Raw genomic sequence first — 13,614 nt, 5'->3', positions numbered from 1 at the left:
TGTGTCTAAGACCTGAATCTATGAAACGACTAGAAGAAAACATTGAAGGTATGATCCAAGACATTGGTCTTGGCAGATTTTTGGGGTATTACCTTAAAAACACAGGAAACAAAACCTGAAACTGACAAATGTGTAACATCAAACTGAAAAGCTTCTGCACAACAAAAGAAACAATCAACAACGTGAAGAGACAATCCACGGAATGGAAGAAAATATTTGCTAACTATCCTTCTGACGAGGGACTTATAACCAAAAGATCTGACTAGATACTTCTCAAAAGAAGACAAACAAATGGCCAACAGGTATATGAAAAGGTGCTCAACACCACTAACCATCAGAGAAATGCAAATCAAAACCATAATAGATATCATCTCACATGAGTTAAAATGACCTTCATCAAAAAGATTATTATCTAATAAATGCTGGTGAGGAAATGGATAAAGAGGAGCCCTTGTACACTGTGGGTGGGAATGTAAATTAGAATATCCACTATGAAGAACAGTACGGAGGTTCCTCAGAAACACTAAAAATAAAATCACCACATGATCCAGCAATTCCACTTCTGAGTACATATCCAAAAGAAAGGAAATCAATATATTATATTAAATATATCTGGCAGCTGTACCTAATGACTGAAAAAACAGTTGCATCCATGTAAATGGATCTTTGCATAGTGTCTTCCTCTTTGGATTGCTTTTCAATGTAAATGCATTGTGTATATTTGTAGAAAATACATAAATCTACTAGTTCATAAATGTGTATTATTAGTGTTTTACCTTCAAGTGCATTTTTCCTATTCTACTGGTTTTTCACACTGTAAATTTTACCAAAAAATAAAATTTTTCCTACTTGTAAAAAAAAAAAAAAAAAAAAAAGAAAGGAAATCAATATATCAAAGAGATATCTGCAGCATCTTGGCTCACAGCGGATTAATCAGGGTGGGAAGTCACACCTTGTGTTCCTAATCTAGGGCAATGCAGCTGTATGAATTCCTAGTAGCTCTTCAAATTGGGCTCAGAAATTGTGAGGACTGTGGGATTTGCCTGTTGGAAAAACTGTAGGTATCTTCAGTGGCAATGGGGGCTGGTAAGAATCTTTTGCTTACTTGCCTTTTACCTACAATGGGAAGTCCCTTCTGAGTCCAGGCCAATCTGATCTGGGTGGGGAAGATGGAGCTGCAGAGGCCGGTGCCTCCATGCTTCTCTCCTGGACTTCCAATCACCACAGGTACATCTCCACTCACCTCCTGCACTCTAACACTTTAACACCATGTCTTTGACACTCTAGTCAAAACTTAGCTGTTTATTCCTTGACTTGTTCCTTTCTTGTTGGGGGAAGAATTCTAGGCTTCTTTAGTGAGCCAACTTGCTGATGTCACTTTCCAGGATGTTGAATTTTATCAAATGCTTTTTCTTTGTCCATTGAGATGATCATATGGTTTTTGTCCTTCAGCCTATTGATATGATGTATCACACTGACTGATTTGTGTAGCTGAACCATCTTTGCATCCCTGGAATAAGTCCGCTTGATTATGGTGTATTATTTTTTGATGGGGTTTTGCACACAGTTTGATAATATTTCGTGGAGGATTTTTGCAAGTACATTCATCAGTGATATTGGCCTGTAGGTTTTTTGTTTTTGTTGTGTCCTTGTCTGCTTATGGTGTCAGGGTAATGCTGGCCTTATATAATGAATCAGGGAGAATTTCCTCCTCTTCAATTTTGGAAGAGTTTGAAGAAAATTGGTGTTAGTTTTTCTTTAAATATTTGGTAGAATTCAGCTGTGAAGCTATCAATTCCTGGCTGTTTTGTTTTTGAGAGACTTTTTATTATTACCTTGATATTATTACTTGTTGGTCTGTTCAAGTTTTCTATTTATTCCTGACTCAATCATGGTAGGTTGTATGTGTCCAGGAATTTATTCATTTCCCCCAGGCTTTCCAGTTTTTTAGTGTGTAGTCATTCATAATAATCTCTGATGCTCTTTTGTATTTCTGTGATATTGGTTGTAATGTCTCCTTTTTCATTTTTGATTATGTTTATTTGGGCATTCTTTCTTTTATTCTTGATTGGTCTAACAAATGTTTTATCAATTTTGTTTATCTTTTTAAATAAACAAACTTTTGTTTTGTTGATTCTTTGTCTCTACTTTGTTCAGTTCTGCTCTGATCTTTGTTTTTCTTTCCTTCTATGAATTTTGAGTTTGGTTTCTTCTTGCTTTTCTAGTTCCTTGAGGTGCATTGTTAGATTGTTTATTTAAAATATTTCTACTTTTTTTATGTAGGTGCTTATCGCTATTATAAACTTCCCTCTTCCCTGCTTTTGTTGTATCTCATAGGTTCTGACGTGTTGTGTTCTGATTTTCATTTGATTCACGAGACTTTTGATTTCTTCATTAACTTCTTCCTTAACCCAGTGGTCTTTCAGGAGTCTGCTGTTTAATTTTCACATATTTGTATAGTTTCAATGTTTCTCTTTTTATGGATTTCTAGTTTTATTCCATTGTGGTCTGAGAAGATACTTGATATAATTTTGATTTTTAAAAATTTGCTGAGACTTATTTTGTGTCCTAACATGTGGTCTATCTTGGAGAATCTTTCATGTACTGAGAAGAATATGTATTCTGTAATTGCTAAATGAAATGTTCTGTCAATGTCTGTTAGGTTAATTTGATCTAATATTCAGTTTAAATCCAATATTTCTTTGTTAAGTTTCTTTCTAGATAATCTGTTTAATGCTGAGAATGGAGTATCAAAGTCCCCAACTATTATTGTGTTACAGTCTCCCTCTCCCTTTAAATCTAGTAATATTTGCTATATATATCTGGATCCTCAGTGCATGGTGCATTTATGTTTAGAATTGTCATAATCTCTTGCTGAATTGATATCTTTATTATTACATCATGACCTTCTTTGTCTTTTTACTATTTTTGACTTAAAGTCTATTTTATTTGACATAATTATAGCTATTTCTGCTTGCTTGTGGTTTGTTTCAATAGAATATCTTTTTCAGTTGTTTACTTTTAGTCTACATGTGTCTTTACATGTGAGATGAGTTTCTTGTAGGTAGCTTATAGTTGGATCATTAAAAAAATCCAGGGCTGGGCACAGTGGTTTACGCCTATAATCACAGCACTTTGGAAGGCCAAGGTGGGTGGATCACAAGGTCAGGAATTCGAGACCAGCCTGGCCAACATAGTGAAACCTTGTCTCTACTAAAAATACAAAAATTAGGCAGGTGTGGTGGTGCATACCTGTAGTCCCAGCTACTCAGGAGGCTGAGGCAAGATAATCACTTGAACCTGGGAGGTGGAGGTTGAAGTGAGCCAAGATTATGCCACTGCACTCCATCCTGGGCCACAGAGCGAGACTCCATCTGAAAAAAAAAAAAAAAAATCCAGTTAGTCAATGTATTTCTTTTAAGTGGAAATTTAATCTGTTAACATTCAAGGTTATTATTGACATATTAGTGCTATTTCATTCTATTAATTGATTTATGGGATTTTTTTTTCTCTCTCTCTCTTCTTGTTTATCAGTGTTGTTTTGTGGTTTTCTGTATTGGTAACATTTGAGCTTTTCCTCTTCCTTGTTTGTGTGTTTGCTCTACCAGTTGTTTTTATGTTTTTGTGAATTTTCATAATGGTAGATATTGTTCTTTCACTTCTAAGTGTAGGACCCCATGAGCATTTCTTATAGAGTCAGTCTAATTGTGATGAATTCTCTCAGTTTTTGCTTGCTTAGGAAAGACTTTATTTCTCCTTTATTTATGAAAAATAACTTTGCTGGGTATGGAATCTGTGGTTCTTTTTCTTTCAGAACTTTGAATATACTATCTCATTCTCTCCAATCTTGTAAAGTTTCTGCTCAGAAACCCACTGCTAATCTGATGGGGGTTCTTTTATAAGTGACTAGATGCTCTTCTCTTGCTGTTTTTAGAATTCTCTCTGTCTTTGACGTTCAAAAATTTGACTATAATGTTATATGGAGAAGAACTTTTTGGCACTGTATCTGTTTAGGGATGTAGAAATGTTACATTCCTTATTTGTTCAAAATGAAGTTAAATCTGGTTCTGAGATTTATCCCCCAAGGATGCTAAGAAATTCAATCTTAGCCATGTGATAGGGGACTCCTTCCCCTTCCTCAGGGTCAAACCAGACTTTTGGAGCAGGAGAGTGTTTCCACAGGTAAAAATATTAGGGAAGAGACATTTGTTATCACAAAGTCCTCCCTTTTCAAGCCTTGTGATCAGGTAGCATTGACCCCTATGGGTTGAGCAAAGTCATAAGAGCCTTTAAGAGTGGGCTCTGCCTTCATTCCAGCTTTCATTGTATCTTTGTTGGCACTCTGATTAGAGTTCAGCATTTCTACCCAGCAACAGACTCTTCTCAATCCTTTCCCCATCCTGTTGATTTTCTCTTGCCCTGTCTTAGAGACTTGCTCCAGGCCATGCTTTTAGGCTATGCAGTCAAAAGCAAAGTCCTACTGTTTCTCCCCTGAGAGTAAGAGAAACCTCCAGGATAAAACAGCTTGGATCAAAAATATTAGACAAGCAGGAAAAGTTCTCAGACTATCCCGAATCTTAAACAATAGGAAGAATAAAATTGAATTTACTATATTTATAAAGTATTCTGTTGTATATTTTACTCAAGACTCTTACTTCACCATAGCTTCCCTTTCTGGATGAACAAAAAAATGGGCAGAAAGGCCTGTTTTAAGGAGACAGTTGGGCAGGGTGGGTGGGCATAAGCTTGACTTGTGCCTAGGGTCCAGTTGAGAGGCGTTGACAGAACTTTGCCTTTGGGGGGACAATGGAAAACTCCAAGGGACTAGATTGTCGTCAACATCTGGATTCTCATGCAGAAAGTACATGCTTTGTCCATAGAATGTGTCTTTAAACAACTAAAGAAGACTAGATGCTAGTTCTTCTTTTATTTATTTTTTTGGTGATAAGTCTATATTTTAACCAACATATTGAATGTCTGTTTATCCTGTGTAGAGAATGATAAAGCAGTTACTTGAGCAGACCACTGGCCTTTTTAATTAATAGAAGAGTTTTATTTAATGAACTCATTTTGTTGACAAAATATTCAAAGCAAGGATGTTATGGCTTAGAGGTAGGCGGATCACAAGGTCAAGAGATCAAGACTATCCTGGCCAACATGGTGAAACCCCATGTCTACTAAAACTACAAAAATTAGCTGGGCGTGGTGGCATGTGCCTATAGTCCCAGCTACTCTAGAGACTGAGGCAGGAAAATTACTTGAACCTGGGAGGTGGAGGTTGCGGTGAGCTGAGATTGTGCCATTTCTCTCCAGCCTTCCAGCCTGTGTGACAGAGCAAGACTACGTCTCAAAAAAAAAAAAAAAAAAAAAAGAAAAGAAAGTTAAATAATTCTTTTGCCTCAGGCAAATTCTCATTTATATTATGTATGCATAGCAGTGACTTGTATTTTTTGTGTTATTATTTCCCACAAGCCTGCAGACTACTTGAAACAAGGACTTTGGCCTACTTTTATGTAATCGCAGAATGATTACGTAGGACTAAAATATAGTTCATGCTCAATTGCTACTTGCTGAATTATGATTTTAGTACTATAAACCAATATAAAAGAATTCAGCAAAGTTTCCGGATACAAGATTAATGTACACAAGTCAGTAGCTGTTCTATTATACCAACAGCAACCAAGCAGAGAATCAAATCAAGAAGTTGACCCTTTTTACAATAGCTGCAAAAAAAAAAAAAAAAAAAGAAAAAACTTAGGAATATACCCAAGGAATCAAAAGGCCTCTACAAGGGAAACTACAAAACACTACTGAAAGAATTCATAGCTGACACAAACAAATGGAAACACATCCTATGCTCATGGATGGGTAGAATCAATATTGTGAAAATGACCATACTGCCAAAAGCAATCAACAAACTACAAATTCAATGCAATCCCCATCAAAGTACCACCATCATTCTTCACAGAATTAGAAGAAACAATTTTAAACTTCATATGGAATCAAAAAAGAGCCTGCATAGCCAAAAGCAAGACTAAGCAAAAATAACAAATCTGGAGGCATCACGCTGCCTGATTTCAAACTATACCATAAGGCCATAGTCACCAAAATGGCATGGTACTAGTATAAAAATAGGCACAAAGACCAATAGAACAGAATAGAGAGCCCAGAAACCCAACTACTTACAGCCAACTGATCTTCAATAAAGCAAATAAAAGTGTAAAGTGGGGAAAGGACACCCTATTCAACAAATGGTGCTGGGATAATTGGCTAGCCACATGTACAAGAATGAAACTGGATCCTCATCTCTCACCTTATACAAAAACAAATTCAAGATGGATTAAGGACCTGAAACTACAAAAATTCTAGGAGATAACATTGGGAGAAACCCTCTAGACATTGGCTTAGGCAATGATTTCATGACCAAGAACCCAAAAACAAATGCAATAAATAAAAACCATAAATAGTTGAGACCTAATTAAACTAAGGAGCTTTTGCAGAGCAAAAGGAACAGTTAGCAGTAAACATACAACCCACAGAGTGGGAGAAAATCTTCACAATCTATACATCTGACAAAGGACTAATATCCAGAATCTACAATGAACTCAAAAAATCAGTAAGAAAAAAACAAACAATCACATCAAAAAGTGGGCTAAGGACATGAATAGACAATCCTCAAAAGAAGATATACAAATGGCCAACAATCATATGAAAAAATGCTCAGCATCACTAATGATAAGGGAAATGCAAATCAATATCACAACACAATACCACCTCAACCTGCAAGAATGGCCATAATCAAAAAATCAAAAAACAGTAGATGTTGGCGTGGATGCAGTGATCAGGGAACACTACTACACTGCTGGTGGGAATGTAAACTAGTACAGCCGCTCTGGAAAACAGTGTGGAGATTTCTTAAAGAACTAAAAGTAAAACTACCATTTGATCCAGCAATCCTATTACTGGATATCTACCTATAGAGAAAAAAGTCATTATTCGCAAAAGATACTTGCACATGCATATTTATAGCAGCACAATTCACAATTGCAAAATCGGGGAACAAACACAAATGCCCATCAATCAACGAGTGGATAAAGAAACTATGGCATATTTATATGATGGAATACTACTCAGCCATAAAAAGGAATGAATTAACAGCATTTGCAGTGACCTGGATGAGACTGGAAACTATTATTCTAAGTGAAGTAACTCAGGAATGGAAAAACAAACATGGTGTATTCTCATTGATACGTGGGAGCTAAGCTCTGTAGATGCAAAGGCATAAGAATGATACAATGGACTTTGGGGACATGGGGGGAAGAGTGGGAGGGAGCAAGGGATAAAAGACTGCAAATATGGTGCAGTGTATACTGCTCGGGTGATGGGTGCGCCAAAATCTCACAAATCACCACTAAGGAATTTACTCATGTAACCAAATACCACTTGTACCTCAATAACTTATGGAAAAATAATAAAAAGAAAAACATGTTATAATCATATAGAATATTTTAAAAATCATAATAGTAAGCATATTTCTGGAAGTATGTTATAATAGGTTCAAGAGTTGGAGGAAGTCAAGTTTCAATTTGGGTTATTTCACAAAATCAAGAATAAATGATTTCTGTAAATGTACCATGTTTCCTTGTGGTTGTTAGTTGTTTCCCTGAATGCAAAGCAGCAGGTTTAAATGACCCCAACATTTCGCCGATGAAGTTTGAAAACTGGAGCACAGGAAAACATTGATGATGTTTTGAAAAAGTTGGTTTGGGTTCAGGTTTAACTCTGTCAGTTACTGGCCATGTGACTTAGTCTCCATGAAATTTAGTTTCTTCATCTATAAAAAGGGAATAATCCTTCGTCACATAAAATAAGTTAGGGCATTTGAAAGTACTTGCTAATAATAGCAGCAGCAGGCCATCCACAGTGGGGGAGGTGTGGGCGGTGGCAGCAGGAGAGGCTGAGGGAGCAGCAGTAGCAGCAGTGCATCCCCTGTGCCCCAAGTCCTTAAGGCAGCCGACTGCGCCGCCGCCATCCTCATATGGCCAGGCGAACCCAGTCCCAAGCCCAGAGCCTTCATGGCTCCCAACCGTGGCCCTGCATTCCCACTCTCGCCCACTGGTGCTGCAGGGAGGGCTTGGGGAGAAGGTGGAATTGGAGCCGCATTTCGAGGGCCTAGGGTGGAAAGTGGGAGCGGCACCCGCTTTGGGACTGACCAGCGGTGCAGTTGCCGTGCCCACCCCGCCGAAGGCTCCGGGTTTCTGCGCCTCAGGAAGAGACTCTGTCTGGGGCTGCCTGGGCTGCATCCCCAGGGTCCACCCCACATTGAGATGACCAGGTGCAGCTGCAGCTACTCAAGGCCCAAGTTGGGGCTATGGACCTGGGCCTCTCTGCACTCCTGGGGGCCTGAGAAGGTCCCCCACTTGCCCTTGCAGGCTCAAAGGTGCCTGCTCTGGCTGCCTGGCCTCTCCCCGGCTCCCAGCACCAGCTTTGATCTCAGAGCTGGGTTGAGGCCGAGCCCAATACTATCACAGCGTGGCCTAGTGTGTTCACGCTGGGATCCTGCCACTTTGGCCTCCTCCAGACCTTGACCACCCACAAGTGTGGGTGGGGTTGGGGGACTGAGTGGGGACCTGAGGGTGGCTCGGCGCTGGCCTGCAGTTGCCCCTTGGAGGGAGCAGTCTGGGCGCCATGGACGGTGGCAGGAGGCATACGGGCTCCTGGGCAAAAGGGGGTGGGTCCCTATGAGGTCCCACCTTCGGGCCAGAGAGGACCTGAAGGCTGGGGGCAGGGCTTTCAGTCCTGCGGACCAGAGTGGGGACCTGTGGTACCTTTTCTAGGCCCACTCATGGCCACCCATAAACCAATTGGTGTGCACTTCCTCCCCTTTAAGGCCCATAAAAGCCCCGGGTTTAGCCAGAGGAGAGCAGAGGACCGAGAGATGACGGGACGACTAGCTGCAGAGAGAAACTACCCTCTCTGCTGAGAGCTGCAGACGATGGGACAAGCTGCCTGCAGAAAGGAGCCGCCCACTCTGGAGCCTCCTCTCTGCTGAGAGCTAGAGACAACGGGACTGCCAGCTGCAGAGAGGAGGCTCCCTCTCTGCTGAGAACTGAAAACCTGTCAGGACGACCTGCCTGCAGAGAGGAGCTGCCCTCTCTGCTAGGAGCTGAACACTAGTCAGGGCACCCTGGCTACGAAGAGGAGCTGCCCACTGAGGTCTCCTCTAAACTGTTTTATTACTCAATAAAACTCCTCTTTGTCTTGCTCACCCTTCAAGTGTCTGCATGCCTCATTCTTCCTGGTAGCAGAACAAGAACTTGGGACCTGTGGAATGGTGAGGCTAAAAGAGCTGCTATAACACAAACGGGGCTGAAACATGCCCCTCGCTTGCCATGTTTTGAGCAAAGAGAAGGATAGAAGAGCTGCAGCCCTTTGGGAATCCCAGACCTGGGAGCTCCCTCAGCCAGGGCTGTGATTCCCTCTTTGGGTCCCTGTGGGTCTTGGCATCTCCAAGCTTCCGGGCACCACCACATTCCCTGGTGCCAGCTGGGGAAGCTGTTTGCAATGCACCTGGTCCAGTTGCAGCCTTGCAGAAAGCTGGCACCAATGCTGGCACGGGGAGCTGCCCACCACGTGGCAGCAGCTGGCGTGCCCAGTGGCCAGACCCCATGTTCCTTGCAGCTCCATGCCTGACTCCAGTCTACCTTGGAGGCTTGGGATTCAGGCCAGTAGCATGAATTGAGTGCAGCCTGCCAGGCCGAGCAGGCAGAATGAGCCCAGCAGGCCTGAGCAAAACTTGGGCAAAGGTGCCACCAGCCACAGGTTTCTGGCCAGAAAAGCAACCCCCCAAAGATCCCGTAACAATAATATTAAAGAAAATGGTAGTTATTACCTGGAGGGAATGTTTTTATGACTAAGAGTCTGCTGGTTTGTTTAAAAACAAGGGTAAAGAACGCATTTCATTCCCAAAACTTTTTGGAATAAATTGGGCCCTCTCCGTGGGCTGCTCATAGTTTAAAACTGCTTACTCAATCTTGGAGTGAGCATGTACTATGTTTGCAGTCTCTTCAGTTTGTTCTTTTTGTTTTGATGAGAGATACAGATTAAAGGAAACTTAACCTTAGGCTTTGCTCTCTTTTTGTGCTCAGCTCACCACAGAGAAACTGAAGACAGAACTGCTAAGTCACCGGCTCCCTTCAGAACTCTGTAGAATCAGTCTGTTTCTTCTAGATGCTAGCCCTTGGAGCCAGTGTTGAAAGCCTGTATGTTTCCATTTGACCTCATCATTGTTTAATCTGGCTACAATACAGAACCATACAGTAAACCACAATGTGAAAAACCAGTCTGATGGCAATCTTGGTTTCTAAGACAAACCTATCTGATTAAGTCAACATTTTAAACACCAATACTTTTTGAAACTTTTTTGTGGGTATATATCAAGTGTATATATTTATGAGGTACATGAGATTTTTGATTCAGGTGTACAATGTATAATTATTACATCAGGGTTAATGGGGTATCCATCACCTGAAACATTTATTTTTGTGTGTGTTATAAATAATCCAATTATATTCTTTTATTATTTTAAAATTTACAATAAATTATTGTTCACTGTAGTCACCCTGTTGTACTATCAAATACTAGATCTTATTTATTCTATCTAACTGTATTTTTGTACCCATAACCATCCCCACTCCCCCACCCATCCACCACCACCCTTCCTAGCCTTTGGGAACCATCATACTACTCTCAATCTCCATGAGTTAAGTTGCTTTAATTTTTAGCTCCCAAGAATAAGTGAGAAAATGCAAAATTTGTCTTTCTGTGCCTGACTTATTTCACTTAACATAATGTACTCCACTTCCATCCATGTTGCTACAAATGACAGGATCTTATTCTTTTATATGGCCGAATAGTATTCCATTGTGTATGTGTACCACATTTTCTTTATCCATTTGTGCATTGATGGACACTTAGGTTGCTTCCAAATTTTGCAATTGTGGATAGTGCTGCAATAAACATGGGAGTGTAGATATGTCTGCTATACTGATTTCCTCTGTTTTGGGCATTTACCTAGCAGTGGTGTTGCTGCATCATATGGTAGTTCTATTTTTCGTTTCTCTGAGGAATCTCTATATTTTTCTCCATAGTGACTGTACTAATTTACATTCCCACCAGCAGCGTTCAAGAGTTCTCTTTTCTCCACTTCCTCACCAGCATTTGTTATTGCCTGTCTTTTGGATAAAATCCATTTTTAACTGAGGTGAGGTGATATCTCATTGTAGTTTGATTTCTACTTATCTGATGATCAGTGATGTTGAGCACCTTTTTTATATGTCTGTTTTCCATTTGTGTGTCTTCTTTTGAGAAATATCTATTCAGATCTTTTGCCCATTTTTAAATCAGATTATTAGTTTTTTTTCCTATTGAGTTGTTTGAGCTTCTTTTATATTCTGGTTATTAATCTCTTATCAGATGGATAGTTTGCAAATATATTCTCCCGTTCTGTGGGTTGTCTCTTCACTTTGTTGATGGTTTTCTTTGCTGTGTGGAAACTTTTTAACTCGACCTGATCCCATTTGTCCACTTTTGCTTTTATTGCCTGTCCTTGTGGAGTATTACTCAAGAGATCTTTGCTCAGTCCAACGTCCTGAAGAGTTTCCCCAATATTTTATTTTAATAGTTTCATAGTTTGTGGATTTAGATTTAAATCTTTAATCCATTTTGATTTGAATTTTGTATATGGCAAGAGAAAGGGGTCTAGTTTCATTCTTCTGCATATGGATATCCAGTTTCTCCAGCAGCATTTACTGAAGAGATTGTATTTTCTCCAATGTATGTTCTTGGCACCTTTGTCAAATATGAGTTTACTCTAGATTTATGGATTTATTTCTGGGCTCTCTTGTGTTCCATTGGTCTATGTGTCTGTTTTTATGCCAGTGCCATCCTGTTTTGGTTACCATAGCTCTGCAGTGTAATTTGAAGTGAGGTAATATGATTCCTTCAGTTTTGTTCTTTTTGCTCAGGATTGCTTTGCCTATTCTGAGAAATTTATGGTTCTATATAAATTTTAGGATTATTTTTTTCTATTTCTGTGAAGATCATTGGTATTTTGATAGGGATTGCATTGAATCCCTACCAATGTTTTGATTACTTTGAGTAGTATGGACATTTTAACAATCTTGATTCTCCCAATCCATGAACATGGAATATCTTTCCATTTTTTGTGTGTGTCCTCTTCAATTTCTTTCATCAATGGTTTATAGTTTTCACTGAAGATCTTTTACTTCTTTGGTTAAATTAATTTCTTGGTATTTAATTTTATTTGTAGCTATTGTAAATGGGATTACTTTATTTCTTTTTCAGATCGTTTGCCATTGGCATGTAGAAATGCTACTGGTTTTTGGATGTTGATTTTGTATACTGTGACTTTTCTAAATTTGTTTATTGACTCTAGTAGTTTTTTGATAGAGTCTTTAGGTTTTTCTAAATATAAGATTATATCATCTGCAAACAAGGATAATTTGACTTCTTCCTTTCCAATTTGGATGCCCTTTATTTCTTTCTCTTGTCTGACTGCTGTAGCTAGGACTTCCAGTACTATGCTGAATAATAATGGGAACAGTGGGCATCCTTGTCACTTTCCAAATCTTAGAGTAGAAGCTTTCAGCTTTTTCTCATACAGTATGATACTAGCGTGGGTCTGTCTTATATGGCTTTTAGTGTGTTGAGATATTTTCCTTCTATATATGGTTTTTTTGAGGGCTTTTTTGGTCATGATGGGACTTTGATTTTTATTAAATGATTTTTTAGCATCAATTGAAATGTTCATATGGTTTTTGTCCTTCATTCTATTGATAGGATGTGCTACATTGATTGATTTGCATATGTTGAGCCATTTTTGGATCCCTAGGATAAATCTCACTTGGTTATGATGAATGATCTTTTTAATGTATTGTTAAGTTTGGTTTGACAGTATTTTGTTGAGAACTTTTGCATGAATATTCATCACAGATATTAGCTTGTAGTTTTCTTTTTTTGATATGTCTTTGTGTGATTTTGGTATCAGGGTAATACTGGCCTCGTAGAATGAGTTTGAAAGTATTCCCTTCTCCTCTATTTTTTGGAATAGTTCGAGTAGAATTGGTATTAGTTCTTCTTTAAATGTTTGGTAGAAATCACAGTGACGCCATCAGTGGCATTTTGATGGAAGACTTTTTATTATGACTTCTATCTTGTTACCTGGTTAGACTGTTATTGGTCTATTCAGGTTTTGGATTTCCTTATGGTTCCATCTTGGTAGGTTGTATGTGTCTGGGAATGTATTCATATCCTCTATATTTTCCAATTTATTGGCACATAATTGCTTATAGTAGCCATTAATGATCCTTTGAGTTTTTATGGTATTGGTTATAATGTTTCCTTTTTATCTCTGATTTTATTTATTGGGTCTTCTCCCATTTTTTCTTAGTCTGACTAAAGGTTTGTTGATTTGATTAATGTTTTCAGAAAACCAATTTTCCTTTTATTGATCTTTTGTATTGTTTTCTTTGTTTCAATGTCATTTATTTGTGCTCTGATCTTTATTATTTTCTTCTACTAATTTTAGAGTTG

The 13,614-nt window shown here is 38.9% G+C and overlaps 1 protein-coding gene across 1 annotated transcript in view; it reads left to right on the top strand.

Annotated features, from left to right (window-relative positions):
• Positions 1-1,023: 1,023 nt before the first annotated feature.
• The window catches only part of FABP12 (fatty acid binding protein 12), a 57,970-nt gene continuing 45,379 nt past the window's right edge, over positions 1,024-13,614 (top strand). Inside the window, exon 1 of the mRNA XM_077942237.1 lies at positions 1,024-1,227. Within this exon, the coding sequence (XP_077798363.1) occupies positions 1,170-1,227 (58 nt within the window). The 5' untranslated portion in view covers positions 1,024-1,169. The remainder of the gene's footprint in view (positions 1,228-13,614) is intronic.

Source organism: Macaca mulatta, chromosome 8 (genome assembly GCF_049350105.2).
Source record: "Macaca mulatta isolate MMU2019108-1 chromosome 8, T2T-MMU8v2.0, whole genome shotgun sequence".
In the NCBI taxonomy this organism is placed as follows: Eukaryota; Metazoa; Chordata; class Mammalia; order Primates; family Cercopithecidae; genus Macaca; species Macaca mulatta.
The sequence above is the reverse complement of the archived record's forward strand: the minus strand, read 5'-3'. Positions and strand labels throughout refer to the sequence as shown.